Source organism: Octopus bimaculoides, chromosome 19 (genome assembly GCF_001194135.2).
Source record: "Octopus bimaculoides isolate UCB-OBI-ISO-001 chromosome 19, ASM119413v2, whole genome shotgun sequence".
Taxonomy (NCBI): Eukaryota; Metazoa; Mollusca; class Cephalopoda; order Octopoda; family Octopodidae; genus Octopus; species Octopus bimaculoides.
Window position 1 is genome coordinate 27,544,216 of NC_068999.1, and position 19,121 is coordinate 27,563,336.

The 19,121-nt window shown below is 34.7% G+C and overlaps 1 protein-coding gene across 2 annotated transcripts in view; it reads right to left on the reverse strand.

The window, feature by feature from the left end:
- LOC106867947 (sodium-dependent multivitamin transporter) overlaps positions 1 to 19,121 on the reverse strand; it is a 164,192-nt gene that overhangs the window by 75,473 nt on the left and 69,598 nt on the right. For both annotated transcript variants that reach the window (XM_052974693.1, XM_052974692.1), the window contains 4 exons: positions 17,713 to 17,793; positions 15,567 to 15,637; positions 6,842 to 6,979; positions 1,729 to 1,864 (listed from right to left, as the gene is read on the reverse strand). In XM_052974693.1, the coding sequence (XP_052830653.1) occupies positions 1,729 to 1,864; positions 6,842 to 6,979; positions 15,567 to 15,637; positions 17,713 to 17,793 (426 nt within the window). The remainder of the gene's footprint in view (positions 1 to 1,728; positions 1,865 to 6,841; positions 6,980 to 15,566; positions 15,638 to 17,712; positions 17,794 to 19,121) is intronic.

The following is a 19,121-nucleotide window of genomic DNA, read 5'->3' on the forward strand; positions in this document are numbered from 1 at the left end:
ATATAGGCAGACTACAAGGAATCTTGTGTAGCTCTGCATCAGCAAGACTTGAAAAAATATAGTAAAAAGTAAAAGCGGTACAATGAAATTGCCGTGAGGAGTGGAATATCCAATGTTTCAGATGCACTCTTTTGTCAGGGAGTAGAGCAAAAGAGAAGCTGAAGAAAGACAAACAATTTACATCCTCTCAGCTCGAAAAGCTGGCTGCAACTGATAATGGATGCAGAATAACATGGGCTGCTAACAGCTCTCCTACTGCCATCATGCACTTCCACCGACCATATTCCACTCTCACTAACCTACCACCTGTCCATCTTCCCTCTAAAATACAAACTCACCCACTACTTTTGCATTCTTCTTTCTGACCCAATAACTGCCCCGATCTTTCCCACATCTCCTTTCCTGACTTTTAAAAGAAATAGGAGTCTTAGAAATTTCCTTGTCAGAAGCTTCACAGCTCCCAGCTCTGCACAACCAGGAACCTTTAAAAGTTCTAGCCAATGATGTAACAAATGTCCCTACATCAACAATATTACCACCATGAAGAGGCCCAAGAAGCAATATCATACAACACACCACTTCTGTTGCACTTTGGCAAATCTCATATTGCATCAAATGCAAACTCTGCAGTGCTCTTTACATTGGAGAAACAGGGCGATGCCTTGGGGATTGCTTTCGTGAACATATTAAAAACATAATGCTATGTATGCCAGGCCAACCTGTAGCCACCCACTTCAACACTGTGAATCATTCTATTGCAGATTTATCAGTGTGTGGCATGGCCTTGCACCATGGATCCCACTTCTCTAGGAAACAAAAAGAGCAACATCTCATATTTGATCTTGGTACTGTGTCCCAACAAGTATGAATGAACGTTTTTCCTTTCAACCTTTCACCTTCTCTTAATTCTTTTTTACCCTTTTTAATCCTCCCTCTCTCTGCAACATTCCCATATTTACTTACCTCTACTCTCTCCATCAATCTTTTCCTTCTCCTTTCTGCATGCCCTCTCCTATAACTTCTGTTCCATGTTAGTAGCCTGTGTTATTCTGCATCTATTATCAGTTGCAACCAGTTTTTCAAACTGAGAGGATAAACTCTGTTTGTTTTACTTCAACTTCTCTTTTTCTCTACCCCTTGACAACTTTGGATATTCCACTCCTTACAGCAATTTCACTTTTATATATATATATATATATATATATATAATGCATTTTTAAAATCAGCTTTTCAAATTTCATGCATTGAATGTCTGAGATACAGAATCTGTAAAATTTGTTTGTTTCCCTTTTTATAGACAATATAGAAAGTACTTTTTACTAAAAAAAATAATAATAAGGAAGCTTAATATAGTTAGTATGTCCTCTCCAAGGTTCTGACTAGACATAGTCAGTGTCTCCTCAACAAAATTTCACAGCACTGGTTCCATAGATTTGGATGGAGAGTAGAAATTCCACCATTCAGGTATGAGGCCAACTATGTCTGCACAGGTGTGAGTAGGGATACTCACAAGTCGCCAGCTCTTGGATTGTGCCATGGAATGGATCCTGCTCAGTGGGAACATTTGCTTTTTGAAGCTTAAGCATTTTATCCTACCAAGGTTGATAAGAGAAGTAGCAGTCAAATGCCAGAGTTAAATTAACTATAAACTCCCACTTCCCCACAAAAAATTATTGGCATTATGTCTATATTAGAAATCTTTAATTATATAGAAAATATCAGACTTACTTGGTTAGGGTTTGTTATCATTTTGCTTTCTAATGGATCACAACCAATGGTTTGAAAGAAAGCAAAGGCCATAACTCCCAGAAGGATAGAAAATAAAGTTGTTAAACAAAATATGGGAGCAGAAATCCACAATATTCTGAAAGAGAAATTAAATAATTTAAACAGTTACAGTCCTGTTAGTGTAAGTCATTTTCTTTCTTGTCCATCTTTTTCTCTTAAATTAATGAATATGAGCAAGAGACAGGAGAGAAATGTTGAACACACAAACAATGTAGTTAAACATGAATTCAAATTTTATTTCATACATAATATTTTAAAGTGTTGTACTTGCTTACAAGTAATTACCTACAACCCAGTAATCAAACCTTTTATCAGAAATGAAACACACAAGAGTAAGATATGAACATTATCAATCTTATTTTACATTTAACAAATGGTTTTGTGCTTGCCATCTAAAAAGGATACTTTTGCAATTTGCATTTATTTCTCACTTCCCAATGGATAATACAAGTGATTCCACTTAATTACATAGCCTTGGTGACTGAAATTCTAATGCAACTAACTAAAGTATGCAATAAACAATTCACAAAATAAATTATAAATTCCAAGATTTCAGTGCATTGTCAGTAGTAAGATATTATGGTTATGTTACAATTGTATGGATTATATGATAAAACAAGAATACAATATTTGTAACTGAGTATATATTTTGTGTTATTTTGTTTTAAATTTGTAAAAATTGTAGTTTGAAGCAACAGGAAATGATAATTTATTTGTTTAAGGCATCGTAAAATCATCACAGATTGGCTGTAAAGTGCATGGCATTTGGAATGGTGTCCAGCTGTAAAAACCCTGCCAAAACTAACCTCACCTGCACTAGTGCCGCATAAAAAACACTGAGTACACTCTGCAGAGTGATTGGTGTCAAGAAGGGCATCCAACTGTAAAAACCCTGCCAAAACAGATACAGTAGCCTAGGGTAGTTTTCTACCTGGCTGGCTCCTTTCAACCATCCTACCCATGCATGCATGGAAGACAGACGTTAAACAATGATGATGATGATAAATAATTGATCTGTAATAATATCTTTTAATAAATAACTATTAAAATGATTTTTTGCAGTTTATGCAGGTAGAATATTATTTTAGTTTCTCATACAATATTTCAATGCATTCTCTATGTAAAACTCAACAAATGATGAATTAAAGGGATAACTCTATATATTGGGTCATCCCATAAATAATGTGATTTTTTTCAATTGCATGAACCAAACATTGGAGAGGGATGGGATAAATTGCGTCCATCAAGTTGCTCTAAAAGCAGGTAGTAATTTTACCTTGTTCTTACTCTTAGTGCAAGTTTTGAAGAGTGCAGTTCGATTTTAACAGTTATTTTATCAAAGCTATAATGGAAGTAACAAAGGAGCATATTCAGCATATTTTGCTTTATGAGTTCAATAAAGGCAACAACGCAACACAAAGTGTGAGGAATATTAATGCAGTATATAGGGGTCGGACAATAAGCATAAGCCAGTATCAATGGTGGTTCCAGAAATTTCGAGTCGGAAACTACAGCTCAGAAGATGAGCCATGTCCTGGAAGATTTGTAGAGCTCAACGAGGACGTCCTGCAAACCCTGGTGGAACAAAATCCCATCGTAACTGTTGAGGAACTGACAGAGAAGCTTGGATTTGATCATTCAACCATTCATCAACATTTGAGTGGCATTGGAAAAGTCAGCAAATTGGGTCACTTGGTTCCTCACAAACATTCTGAGTCTAATCGTATGCAGAGAATGTGTACTCTTCTTTGCTGTCATGTCTCATGAATGAACCTTTTTTAGACCGAATAGTGACTGGTGACGAGAAATGGGTTCTCTATAGGGAAACGAGAAACACCAACACCCCAGGCTAAAGAAGGTCTTTACCCATGTAAGGTGTTGTTATCTGTTTGGTGGGAAATGAAAGGTTTAGTTCACTTTGAACTTTTAAACCCAAACCAAACGATAACAAAGGAGATTGACTATGAGCAGTTTGAGTTGCTTAAGTCAATGCTAGAAGAAAAACGACCATCTTTGGTTTCAAGATGAGAGGTTCTTCAATCAGCATAATGCTTGGCCACATACAATGAGGATGACATTCCAAAGGCTGCAGCAGTTTGAATAGGAAACGATGCCCCACCCACCATATTCACCAGACACTGCCCATCTGATCATCTGCAGTCTTCAAAATCATTTGGATGGAAAAAAATATGAATTCTGTAGACTAGGTCAGAACAGTACTGGAGGAGTATTTTTTGCCACAGACAAATGAATTTTGGAAGAAGAACCTTGCAAGTCTATCAGATAGATGGAAGAGCATTGTAGAAAACGGAGAGTAGATTTTAGATTGAAAAAGAACTTTGTTTATCTTAATTTTGAAAAATAAACGAAGTATAAAAAAACTGCATTATTTATGGGATGACCCAATAGTTTGCATACATATAAATGGCATTATGGTATCTTGATAAATTAGGTAATCTTTGGCAGCCTGAGGTTTCTTGCTAGAAGTTTTCATTGGCATAAAAATTGTCAATAAGTTTACACTAGTTCTGTTCTAAGAACCTACTCACTGTTCAAAGAGTGAAACTATGAGCTGTTGCTGTTGTTGTTTAGACACAGTTCAACCTTGATTGAGCAAGTCTAAAATCAAATTCCTTACAATTATGACTGTCCTGCCTTTTTAAATATATTAAGCACTACAGTGGAATCTTGCTTTTGTTAACTACTGGACAAATCCTACACAGAATCTTCTTCATTTAACTCATCCTACTAACAGAGACTCACCTACATGAATTTCAATCAGCTTTTCAACTCCTAGAGACAGCTACATAATGATCTGTGCTCTTCAGTCACAGGAAAATGCCATGACTACAAACTTTTTTTTTTTTTTTTTGGTGGTGGGGAGTATCTAACTAAAGCATTTGATTCTGTAAATTATAAACCTTTGACGAAAAATTAGTCATCTTGGTTACCCACAAAACTTTATTACAATCATGGAGCTTCTGATTGTCAACAAGAAAAAGTGCAGTACCATCCATTTGAAGTGAAAACTGGAAAATACCAGGGACTTCCATTCTTTTCCATTTACTCTCAGCTTGGCTAGAGCTCATAACAGACAAATTCATACCTCTGTATCTCATACTATGCAAATGACAAACACCATCCAAGAACAAAAACATCAGTAAATTTCAATATGCAGAAGATGCCTTTTTATGGAAAATTAAGCAAAAGAACAACTGTCAATTATTGATGTTTACACTGTTGCAATATGTGTGTGAAAATAAGTAAAAACTAAAACAAAATGGATAACATCAACAATCACTCAACAGCCATTTGTGTATATTGACAAGTGGTGAAAAATGTAGAGCATTTCCAATATTGACGTATCACCTGCGACAGAAGCAGATTTTGGTGAGAAGATTCAACACTGGATATACTGTGCCAATACAATTGTTGCTCATCTGAGACAGGTATATGAAGATATCTGAGACAGTCAAACTTATAGTGTATAAATCAGTTGCTATATGCTACTCCCCTATATACCTCTGAAAGAGATGCTCCATAGATACCTGAAGAGGATAGATATCTCTTGCATTGAAACTATGGTTACATGACATTGGCTTTGATTGGTTATTTTGTGTGAATGACAGACCACCAGTTGCTGAAACAACTGTTTTATTCTCAGTTGAACACAAAAGGAATGACAAAGGAATTCAAAGAATTGTTAAAAGGGTATCTGAAATGTATTGCTTCAATGTGTACGAGTGGAAATTACTGAACAACTGATACAAACGAAGACATATTTATGATGGAGCTGAAACACTTTCACATAACATGAACTAAACTTGTCTGGTAAAAGTGAAGAAAGCAGCACAAAGCAGCCAATGCAATATAGTGGAAGAGATTGTCACACCTTCTTCAGTAGGTGGCACATCTACAGCTGTAAAACCAGCTGCTTTCTTAAAACACTTGATGATTGTGGAAGTCTTATGACTGTTCAACAATTTTGTGATTAGATGAATAGCATCAAGTAAGGCGACTTTCTTAACAAAGTCATTTGCTTTCATTTCTAGATAACCATTAGTATCAAGAATCGTCTTTCTGACCCAGGGACTTCTATAAAGGAATCTGAAAGTTTTTACAATGGCTGCATTAATGATGGTGCATATAATAAAAGGCACATTAGTTTTTGGTTTGATTTGATTAAGGTACACAACAGTTAGACGAGGCGACAACTGTCAACAAATAATACAACTTTTCTATTATGCAGGCCATTTTCTGTCAAATTCTACTATTTTTATGTCACCTGATATGCTTTTACATGAACTGCCTATGTGTTTTACTTTCTCCAATCACCAGATTTTTTTTATTATTCTAACCTGAAATTTGTTATCAATGGTATTCACATTAAGATGGGATGCAGGATTCCTGAAAATAGTTACAATGATTACTTATCAATTGCAAGGAAGAAGAGGAGTTACAGACTGCTAACTTAGATGTTTTGCTGTATATAGTTTGTGAGTTTGTTGACAGTTTATGAGTCCCAGTTTATGAGTTTGTTGATAGTTTGTGAGTTCCAGTCTCACCAAAGTTAAATCTTTGTTGAACTTCTCTAGAATTGATAAAATATGTAATAGTAATTGGAGATTGTTAAAGTCAATTATACACCTAGTCACTTAAAAAGAAAAAATTGGTCTTTAATTATGCTCTTATTATTAAAAATATAAATCTTCTCAATACAAGAGTTCCTCTCTCCTACATTCTAATTTCTTAAATATTACAAATTTTAAGCTAAATCATTACCAAGTTTTTTAGTGCAGTAGTGTGACAGAATCAAAAGCAGACCAACCAAAATATGTGGAGCATTTCATTATGTCCTACTACCTTCTAGATTTACATTTCACACAAATCAACTGTGATTTTCACCTTTTTGGGTTTGATCAGTAAATTCCAGTTGAAAACTGGAGATGATTTGATCAATTGTTCCCTACAACCCACTAAAATCTGCAGCTTTGTACATGTATAAGAAACTACTATCACTCTCAAGTTTAAAATCTTGTCATTCAATACTTACTTTCTTGCATCATTTTCTGTTTGAGTAGACGAGATTCTTTGGATAGAAGATTGATTAAAAACTAGGCCAAATCCTTTGAGTGTTGAAGAGGTGAGTAAGTTTATTACTGTATGACGAGTATAGGGATCAAAACCAGTACTTCAATAAATAGTATGAAACAAAAAATATAAAGAATATCATTAAAATACGGCTTAAAATACAATGAAAATGTTTTACTTATTGTTTTCACAGGTACGTGAATAATTTTGCTGGGTTTTATCTGTATTATAGGCAAGGCTAGCACTAGGATTTACTTGCACCTTGGGCAAACTGAATTTCAATCTCCTTGTGTATGACTGTTTATAATTTCCACATTGTGAAAAAACTATAAATGAAGGAATAAAATATACATTACAATATACAAGCAGAAGAGAATAGTTCAAATACAGCAACAGAGTTTCAAATCCTTTAATTCGCATAGCTAGGAGAGATGGAGAGAGAGGGGGAGGACTGACAGACAGAAACAGAAAGAGAAGAAGAGAGAGAGAGACTATATCTACATTACTCAATACATTTTTGTAGTACAGTCATGAAGATGATTGGTGACAGAAAGTCCACAGATTGGTAGTAATCTGCTGTAAGTATAACAAATCAAAGTATTTTCATATTTTTTAAAATTTCATCTACTTAATATTTTCACATTTTTCTCTTTGTATTTGGAAGATCTAAAAATACATGATGTAGCACATCATGAAGATAGCAAAGAAGTGATGAAAACTAATCTCATGATGTCAAACCTCAGAGAGGAAATGACAAAGGATTGAGATGGTTGGTAGCACAAAGTGCTGGAGAAGACTTAGCCACCCATGTGTGCATGATGAAATTGATGTTAAAACATGTTGGCTTAGAGGAAAAATATATGTATATGTATACACATATATGTATGTGTATGTGTGTGTATGCAAGCACATATACATGAATGTATGTCTCTTCTATTTTTAATTATTATAAATCTTCCACTGAGGAGGGAGCCGTTTTCCAACAAAGACACAATACTCCATCTTTGGCATGTAGTTAACATAGACGCATGAGAAAAGTCTTGCATATTTTTACTGTTCCACTCACAGATTGGACTTGTACGAATCAGCCAGTCAATTTCGCTTTCTGAAAATCCCAGTTTATCCAGATTCTCCTTTAAGCATTTACTAACAAAACCTAGTGTTCCAATTATTATTGGTTTGAATATGAATTCATAGCCTGGATATAGAAGCTGGAGGTTTCGAAGTAGTTGTCCATAGATATCCTCTTTTTCTTTGATTTTCAAAGAGGTGTGTGTGTGTGTGTGTGTGTGTGTGTGCGTGTGTGCGTGCGTGCGTGCATGCGTGCGTGCGTGTGTGTGACTCTCTTCTGTATTTAATCATTTAGATTCTTCCTCTGAAGAATGAGCTGGTTTCTGACAAAGATACAAAGCTCCATCATTGGAATGTAGATAACTAAATCAATGTCACATTTTAAACCTGAGAAAAGTCTCGCATAGTTTTACTGTTCCACTTACAGATTGTATTTGTAATGTGCGAATCAGTTGGTTGATTTCTTTTTCTGAAAATCCACGCTTATCCAGATTGACAGTTAGGCATTTACTTACAAAACCAAGTGGTATGAATGTAAATTTTTAATCTGGATATAGAATCTGGAGGTTTCGAAGCAGTTGTCCATAGTTAGCTTCTTTCTTTTCGATTTTCAAGGAGATATTCACATCAGCAGGACAGCTAACTTCTATGACAGTACATACTTTTTCTTGTCTGTTCCAAACAACAATATCTGGCCTGACAGATGTTTTGCTGGAGATGTTCCACCAGTATTCCTTGTGCTGGTATTTATGTATTCAATAACAGGGGCATTCTCTATATTCCGGGACAGCCTTTTTTCCAAATGGCATTGTATATTGTTTTTGCAACATCAAGTCGCACTGGGACATAATACTTTGATGACATTTTGGGGCAGCTGCTAATCACATGTGTGATGTCTTCCACAGAAATATGACATAAGCTACATTTACAGTTGCATCTTGGAACTTCAAGAACTTCATTGTCTCTTTTATTGATTAGGTATTGAGTAGCAATCTCTTGTTCTTGAATTGTGTATGCATAACCTTCGAAATGTGATGTGATGTAGAAATCACAAGCCCAAGTGAGGCTTCACTTCATGTTAATGTTACTATCTTCTTCATGTGTCCGAGAAACATACCCACCCATGCATGGTCTTTTTTTTGGCATGCTGAGCATTTCACATCCAGGTTTTCTTTGAGGTATGCTAGTCCAGCTGATTTGGGGTTGTATGAGAGGTTATCAGGAAGAGAATACTTCCTGAGAACATCACTTCCAACATATAGGATATTGTTTTCTTCACTTTTCAGCACCAAGGTAATGTATTCATTTTTGCTGCTGTTGTTGAGCAAGTGCTGTCTGAGAGTGACTATGTGACATTCAAAGCCTGTATGCACTAACCTCCTTTATCGCTTCTTAGAGCTTCTCAATATCACTATTTTTGCATTGATTTCCATTTGATGTTAGAATCTTGTGGGTTTTAATGTCTATGGAGTGGGTTTCTTTTACCAGTCAAGTATCCCAAATGTTAGAATCAGCACTGGTATTACAAATGCATTATGGGATATTGTTTAGTTGTAAGAGGAGACTTCGATCTGCCATATTTTTCTTAGTCTGGTGTAATATTCTTGAGTTACTCTATCTTTATTCCCAGTACCTTGGTATGATAGATTTTCATCAATGCCAAGGTACTTGTAATATTCTTTGTGTGGGACAAGAGAGATGGTGAGACCATTGATGCACAGGTTTTGTGTCTAGGAGACTGATTTTCCCCATTCAACAATTAAATAAGAATATTTCTTCAGGCCAAATTCCATTCTTATGTCAGCTGAAAATGTTGTTATTAATTCCAGTTGCTTTTTGGCATTTCTAACATTTTTTGCATAAATCTTGAGGTCATCCAGAAAGAAATTATGGGTTACATTAATATTTCTTACAGTTGCAGACCTTAACATGCAACCATTAGTTTTTTATAGCAAGAATGATATTGGGTTTAATGTCAAAATGAACAGATGCTCAGAGAGCTTATATCCCTGTATGTATGTATTTATATATCTATGTATGTATGTACATACGTACATACTTACGTACATATGTATGTATGTATGTCATTGTTCAGTTTTATATCAAGATTTCTTGCCAATAGAGAAAGAGTTGGTTTCTATCCTAGATCCAAGGCTCCTTCATTGGAATTTCTATATCAACAATAGGATATTTTTGTATGTATGTATGCATGTATGTATGTATGCATGTGTGTATGTATGTATGCATGTGTGTATGTATGTATGTATGCATGTATGTATGTATGTATGCATGTATGTATGTATGTATGTATGCATGTATGTATGTATGTTGTTATTCAGTTTATTTCAAAATTTCTTGCCAATAGAGGAAGAATCGGTTTCTAACCTAGATCCAAGGTTCCTTCATTGGAACATCAAAAACAGGGTATTTTTGTTGTATGTATGTATGTATGCATGTATGTATGTATGTATTCTCATGCATATAGTTGCATATCTAGACATGCTTATATATATTTAAATGATAAAACTTGTGGAAAGTTTTACAGATTTTTACAGTTCCAGTGAAGGATTGGATGTGTAGTCTTTCAATTGGCTTTCTCCTTTCTGGTTTTGAGAAGCTTAATTTCTCAAGATTGGTATTTAGGCAGTGTGTTACATATCCCAGGGCCCCAATAATTACAGGTATAAACCTGAACTTGTAATCTGGATAGAGTAACTGCAGATTTCTCAATACTTCAGCGTAGGCGTTCTCTTTTTCACTGATCTTCAGCTTTATGTTTTATGTTAACATCCGCTGGGCAGTTAATTTCCACAACTGTGCACAGTTTCTCTTCTTCTTCTTCTTCTTCTTCTTCTTGTATGTATGTATGTATGTATGTATGTAATGTGTGTATGTAATGTGTGTATGTAATGTATGTGTGTATGTATGTATGTATGTATGTATGTATGTATTTGTTTGCTTGTATTTGTTTTACAGCTGGCTTCCATTGTTTCACAGCTGGCTGCACTTCCTATCTTCCCTATCACTATTACCTATTTTTCAAGGGCATATGGCGTAGTGGTTAAGAGCGCAGGCTACTAACCCCAAGATTCCAAGTTTGATTACAGGCAGTGACCTGAATAATAATAACATCGAAAAAATACCTTAGGAATGAGAACCTAGGTTCAAAATTTCCCCAAGACACCTAATGAAGGCTGGAGGGTGTATCAGCCGAAACATTGTGTTAACAACATCAAAATGAGGACAAATATCCATCAAATGTAAATAATGTAAATAAGGGAATTTTAATTTGACACTTCTGGTGTAGAAGCAAAACTTGGTATCAAAGTTCCTTAAGGTTAATTAGCGAAGACAAAAGTTCTAGTTAGAAGGAAAATAGGCAGAGAGCTAATCCCTTCAGGTAAATAGTTCTGTTTGATATGTAGAAGAGGTTTTGGTAGAAATCCCATATGGTGTACTCAGTGCAAACTATGGACACATCAGAGGAGCAGTGGAATCACAGGAAGGTTAACAGAGAAAGTAGACTTTGTGGCAGATGCATAGGTGAAATAAACACACAAAAATTGATTTCCTTAAATGCTCAGGAGGATCCTTAGAGGTAGTGGATAGGTGAACTAATTAGCAGGGCTAAAAGAATAGTTGCTTGAAAAAAAAAAGCTAGAGAAAGCTCAGAGAAGTATTACTCTGTTGGTAACAAAAGGTCTCTCTCTCTCTTTCTCTCAGAGTGTGGGGTAGATAATATTATAGCTGTGTAAAACAGCAATGCTACATAGTTGTAAAACTTGGGTTGTGGATGTAGAGGAAATGCAAAGACTAGAAAGAAATGAGGTTAGCATGCTCCACTGGATATGCAACATCGGTGTACATGCATTACAAAGTACAAATGTGTTGCGAGGAGAATTGAGCATAAGAAGCATCAGATGTGGTGTGCAAGAGAAAAGACTGTGCTTGTATCTGTTGTCATGTGATGCAGATGGATGAGGACAGCTGTATAAAGTAAAGTACCCATTGCTAAATGTAGAAGGAACCTGTGGAAGAGGAAGACCCAAGAAGATCTCTTGGAGGAAATGACAAAAAATGGAGATGAGTGGGATGCACTTGAGAAGACCGCTTCAACTCGGTAAAAATGAGGTACAGTCAAGTCTTCTCTCACAACTCATCTTGTAATACTCATCTCTCCATTCGATCTTCTAACTGTGATACTATTCACGCAGCTGCTGTATTCCTCCCTACACTTCACATTCTATCCCTACTACTGTCCCTTGTCACCTCTTCCTCTCTAACCTACAAATATTTCCTTTCTTTCACTTCCCTTCCTCCACCAAACTGATATTTACTGTATCCACCTCAACCCTTATCTCTAATCATTTGTTACACTCTTTTCAATCTAGTGCACTCACCATTTCTATTCTTCTATCCCTACTCTCTCTCGCTCTCTCTCTCTCTCTCTCTCTCTCTCTCTCTCTCTCTCTCTCTCTCTCTCTCTCTCTCTCTCTCTCTCTCTCTCTCTCTCTCTCTCTCTCTCTCTTATTCACCTTGTATCTTGACCTCACATTTTTCTGTCATTCCAGATGGGAAAGCCAGGTGTTCCCTTCCCTCTTGGGCAAGACACCTGCTCCTGTCTTTCTATGATACTTTTATATCCCCCAATACTATATTTCACTCAGTTGAGCAGTCTCGTCTTGCAAGTTCTTGGTGACCTCACCAGTACTGGTACCATGACAAACGTTAATAAAGAAATAAAAAGTACTCAGTACACTCTGTAAAGGGGTTGGCATTAGAGGGACGTCTAGTTGTAGAAACCATGCTAAAATAGACACTGGAGCTCAACACAGCTTTTTGGCTCACTGGTTTCTGTTGAACTGTCCAACCCATGCCAGCATAGAAAAGGGCATGTTAATGGATGATGAGAATGATGTTACAACTGGCTTGCATGAAATAAATTCATGCAGAAGGCTTTAGTTGGCCTAGGGCTATATTAGAATATACTTGCCCAAGCAGTTACTCAGTGAGAGTGAACCAGAAATCACATGGTTATATGTATTTTTTATCCACACAGCTATGTCTGCACTTGTAAGTATATTTGTATGTTAGTGTGTGTGTGTGTGTGTGTGTGTGTGTGTGCATGTGTATGTGTGTGTACATGTGTGCATGTGTGTGTATGTATGTATGTATGTACACGTCTGGGTCTCACCAATATGTCCTTGTCAAGTTTGCATCTACTGCTTCTCTTATCTTTGTTACCTTCTCATCTCTTTATCACTCATCTCACCATTACTCATGCATTCTTCTTTCCCTCATCCACCTTCTTTCCATTTCTTTCCTTTCTATTTGTTGTAGTATTTTACTGGTAGAGATTGAAGCTCTTTTTCCACCCCATCATCCTATTTGTACTGCAGTTATTGCTTCTCACCAATGTCACTAGCTATTGATATCCATCAATCACCATTGACTACCTCCACCAACTATTCATCACTCTCTGCCTCCCCCCACACATACACACACTCTTAAAACTGACTCACCACTCTTGCTAATTCTTCTTCCATCATTACTCTCTCTTCTATTCAGTTTCTTGGACATTACTCTATGATTGTGTGGAGGTATGTGGCTTAGTGGTTAGGGAATTGGATTCATTATCATAAGACTGTGGTTTTGATTACTGGACTGGCTGATGCATTGTATTCTTGAGTGAAACACTTCATTTCACATTGTACCAGTTCACTAAGCTAGCAAAAATTAATAATCCTGCAATGGACTGACATCCCATCCAGGTGCGGAATATATACGCCATGAAATTAGGAAACTAGCCCTTGTGAGTCAGCATAACTCAAGAAAGTAACTTTACCATTTTGACTCTCTGATGTGTACAAATACATCCTAAAATAGTAGGACTCTCCAGCCTTACATGATATAGAGTAGGTTCACTAGTGGAGGGTCATGATAAAGTGTGTCCAGTACACTTTATTACATACTGACTGCATAAAGAGTTTGGAAAATAAACAGAGGCAATATAGGGTCATGAGGACCCTTTAGTCTTGTCCAAAACATGATAATTTTTCTAGTACTGGTACCATAAAAGACATCAAGTACACTGTGTACAATGATTAATGATAGGAAAGCCATACTAACCAAACCAAAAAAATTTGTACAAGCAAGATGTGTACATGTCACCCATCTAGAAGAGCAGTAATTCCAAATAATAATTCATACTGTGATGACTTGTACAATCCATACCAGCATGAAAAGTGGATGTAAAATGATGACGATGATTATAATGAAGATGACAATGATGGCATTCTTGTTGTTCACATTGAAGAACTGGTTACTATTAAAATTTTGGCAATATATAAATTCTAAACTACCTAAAATGCTATCTCATCTACATTTATCAGTAAATTATAAAATCAGGCTTATACACTTCCACAATGTATCTAAAGACCCATGGTTGAAAACCATGACATTAAACTTTAAGAATTAAAAGGATTAAATGACAGAACCATGGAAAAGATAAAGACATTGAGAAGGACTCAAGAATAGATTTGTATGAATGAAAAATAAGATACTTATTCAAGGCAGTGCTGCAGCATGGCCACAGTTAAAATGACTGAAACGAGTAAAAGAATAGAAGAATACTGAAAGTCATGATAATACCACTTAAAATTAGTAGCGGGGCAACTGAATTCAAAATTCAAGTTTTTATTGCAGAAAATAGTAAAATATTTTTAAGTAAGTTTGAATCAAAGCAGATGTAAATGAAGGTGATATTAAAAACGTTGGAACTGATGATAAATAGTACAAATAATATATGTATATGTATACCCAAGTCTGTGTATATGAATATACTTGAAAGAGTGAAATTAATAAATAGATTATAAGAATTTGTCTGATGAGTAACTGATACTAACTTTGTTTTATAATCCTTTGAAGTCTGTGTAGAGGTCTTGAGATGAAAATAAATAGGAAATACAAGCCAACAGAATGTAAAAATAATTTGTTCTACACATTATAAATCCTCTAGACAATGAGAGAAACTCCTGATTTAGAGACAACAAATTTAAATATTAAGAGCAAGAGAGGTGTTTAAACAAAGTGAACTTGAAGAATAGATTGAAATGACAAGCTGAGTTATTTAGTTTGAGAAAGGGAAGAGAAAAATAAGAGAGAGAGAAGCATAAAATTAAACATAGTCATGTCACAAAAGAAAAATCAGAATTAATAAGTGTCATAAAATGAAAGGCAAGTATTTTGAGAAAAATAGTTATAATGAGCTGAGTTGTAGATATTTCACTTCACTTTCAACTAAAATAAATTTACAGTAAGATAGGGGATGATATTGTGGTATTGAGCGAGTTGCTTAAATGAGAGTGATCTATAGAAGATATGATCCTGAATAGATGGAAATAAAGATAAGAAATGATACAAATTCTAAATTTAATGAATGACACAATACAGATGATGGTGCTGAGAATGAGAAAACCATTTTAAAACTCATGTAGCAAGTGCATTCTATTCTGGTCATTTTTTTTTTTTTTTAATAAATTAAAATAGAAAATCCTTTTGAAAGTTATTTAATAAGTAATGAAACAAATATAATTTTTTAAATATAACCTACTTACTCAAAGTAAAGTCGGTCATGTTCTTTAGCTATATTCCAGATTCTGCCAAATCCTCCCAAGACAATACAACCCTGAGAAAAAAATTGGCTGGAATTATTTGAATGCAAAGAAACCAATTTATAATAGTTAATCTTGGTGTTTAGCTCAATTAACTTTCCTTACAAAAAAATAATAAATAAATAAAAATAAGAAGTATTATCCTATTGAAGAATGAAAATTATCTTCAGTTTCAATATTTCTAGTCAAAAATATATACAATAATTAAATTATTTCCTCTTAATAGTTCTCTTATCATTAATAAAATGGTAATTCAGTGATACTGAAGTATTTTCCAAGTTTCAGTTGAGTTGTAGTTTTACAATTTTTTCTTATTTTCTGTTCACATGCAACCAAGACATTGAGGTTCTCTCTGGAGAAATATCATGTAACAGAAACTCAACTTGTGTCCTGCAGCCAAACCAACAACAGATACTCTTTCAGTGAGTTAATCACTCGGATACTATATTCCTAGATTTTAGTCATGACTTTGTCTTATACTCATTTAGTTGATTTCTATCAAATAGCTAAATTCATGTGACTTTCATATCTTTAAGGTGTTATTTCCCTCTTAAGGACTTAAGTTTACAAAGTAACTTAAACCCACAAAGACTTTACACCTATTTATAGGTATACATACACACACACACACGTGTGTGTGTGTATGTGTGTGTTTGTTTATGTGTGACAGGCTTCTACACAATTTCTATTAACCAAACTGCACTCACAAAGCATTGGTCAATTCTAGGCTTTAGTAAAAGTCACTTACCCAAGATATCATTCAATGGCATCAAACCCAAAACCATGTAGTTGCATGCTTGTACCAGTGCATAAAAAATTATGTACCGAACAATATCATTTCAGCTCAATGTTCTCTAGTAATGTCTCCTAGAGACCTCCATCCTTAACATGTCTTGAATTTTAATACAAAAGAAATTGTTTCCACATCAAAATTTCAAAATATACTTAAAGTTTCTCTTTAGAGGTTTTCATTATCCTTATAAATTTATATTTAATTTTCAAAAATACTACCAATTTATTCTTCTTTTTATGACAACCCTTATATGATATTAACCATGCATTGCTGTGTGGTAAGAAGTTTGCTTTCCAAACATGTGATCTTGGGTTCAGTCCCACTGAATGGTACCTTGGGCAAGTGACTTCCACTATAGTCCCCCATTATAGCCCTAGGCTGACCAAAGTTTCATGGGTGGATTTGGTAGACAAAAACTAAAAGAAGCCTCTGTATGTATGTATGTGTGTGTGTGTGTGTGTGTGTGTGTATGTGTTTGTCCTCCACTACCACTTTTTTTTTTTTACATCCCTGTAATTTAGCAGTCTGGCAAAAAGAAACTGATAGAATAGGTACCAGACTTAAAAATAAGTACTGAGGTAGATTTGTTCAACTAAACCTCTCAAGGTGGTGCCCCAGCATAGCCACAGTCCAAAGACTAAAACAAATAAAAAGTAAAATGTTTGTTGCCACATGGAAGCAATTACATCTGCTCTTTCAATATTTAGAAAACTTCATGTTTGAATTATTTTTCCTTGGTTTTAGAATACATGTCTCTGCATGTAAGAGGCAACTAAAAAGGTTGGCAACAGGAAAGACATGGCCATAGACACTACCTCAGAAAAGTTGTCCAACCCATTCCATCACAGAGAAGTAGATTTAAAACACTGATGAGGAATCATGATGGTTCTGATAGATTCCTACTTCAAAGGAGCCAGCAATAATGAATAAACACAGATTTTTCCTGAAAATATCTTTTTTTTTTAACAGATTTTCTCTGAAAGATATCCAAGAAAATTTTGAGAATTTGTTTTCATTTTTTATTTTAGTTTTATTTCCTCAATATAAATAAATGAATAGAGAATTTCGCTATAGAGATAAAATGGTAAGTTTATTTTATTTTACACTGCATTAGTTCAAAAAGCTGTTATCAATAGGTAAGAGATTTTCTGAGAAAAGGTCAATAGAGCTGACTTATATTTTCTGTTATTTTCTTCATTGTAAATATGGGGACTGACTTCCTTATATTATCTGTCCTTTATGACTAAGAAATCACAGTTATGTAATTTTAATAACTATTTGAAGCAATTTACAAACCTGTATAAAGACGGCCACCATTCCTGAATACATAATTGCACTTTGAAACACATCTGTCCACACAACAGCTTTCATTCCGCCCTGTGAAATAAATCAACAGTTCCGTCTTTAATAATTATTTCATTTTCTTATTGCTTTAACTGTAGTTATATATAAATATTAATATTAATTAATCAATATCTGAAGTCATTTGAAAATTTACTTTATTTTAAGATCATAGTTTTAATGAAATGCATAATCTTTGTGTATTAAATAACTGTGAAAATAATCAAGAATATGGACAAATTTGGTAAATTAAATAGTTATCACATGGGTTTTTAAAACATAAAATAAGATCTTTATCTAGAAAATAAGGGAAAAGATTGCACATGGGTTAAGGAATAATGTAAATTATGAAAGAGTTTGTGCTTTGTTAAATCAAAGAGATTGAAGTATTTAAAGGACCAATATGTTCTATGGATGTAAGGAGTCTTTTCAATAAATTCAGTTAAGGAAGTTATCCTTAGCAAATAGGATTGTGTGTACACATATATCTGCCGATATGTATAAAGCTGTATATGTGAGGGCATTCCAGCATACATGCATGTGTATATGCTTATGTAGGTAAGTGCATATATCACCTGTGAGTGTAAACACACACACACACACACATATATATATATATATATATATAATGTGTGTGTGTGTGTGTAATGAAGAAAAAATAGGATAATTATCCCCTTATACAGCACAACTAATTAGTGCTCTAATAGAGCATCAGGAATATAAAACCAAGAAAGAAAGGACAAATTTCAAAGGTTAGTGTTCTTAATCACTCAATATATTTCACAGCATTGGAATCCTTCACAGCATACATAGGTGCACTCATATATATATATGATATAATATAAAAATATGTAAATATGTAAATATATAAATACATATAAATCATAAATGTACTTGCTTGAGATCTTATGAGGTTGTATATCCATATTAGAAATCATTGAGGATATTAAAAGAAGCACATAGTGAATGAAAAGCGGTAATCCAAATAGATGAAATGGTGGTATAAGAGGATTTTAAGAAGAATCTTCAGCAGGTACAAAGTCTGACTTTGTGAGGCGCCCCTCAGTTTTTGTTGAAGCATGTCTCCAGGAGAAGGTCACTCTGATATAAAAGCAGGGAATGATTTTTGGTTTGTGCTTGAGATCATGGTGCTCCCACATCCCTAAGCCTGCAACTTATATTGGCACCAGACATCTTGCTCCGGCTTGTCTCTGGATAATGTCAATAAAGTGGAGAGGGTCTATGAGGTGTTGTGCAAGCCTTATTGGACCTAAAACTCTGCACAGGCATTGCCGACCTCTGCTCGACATGTGCGTTTTTTTTTTCCTTCCCCTATGTATATTTATCTTATTTTTAGTATATAT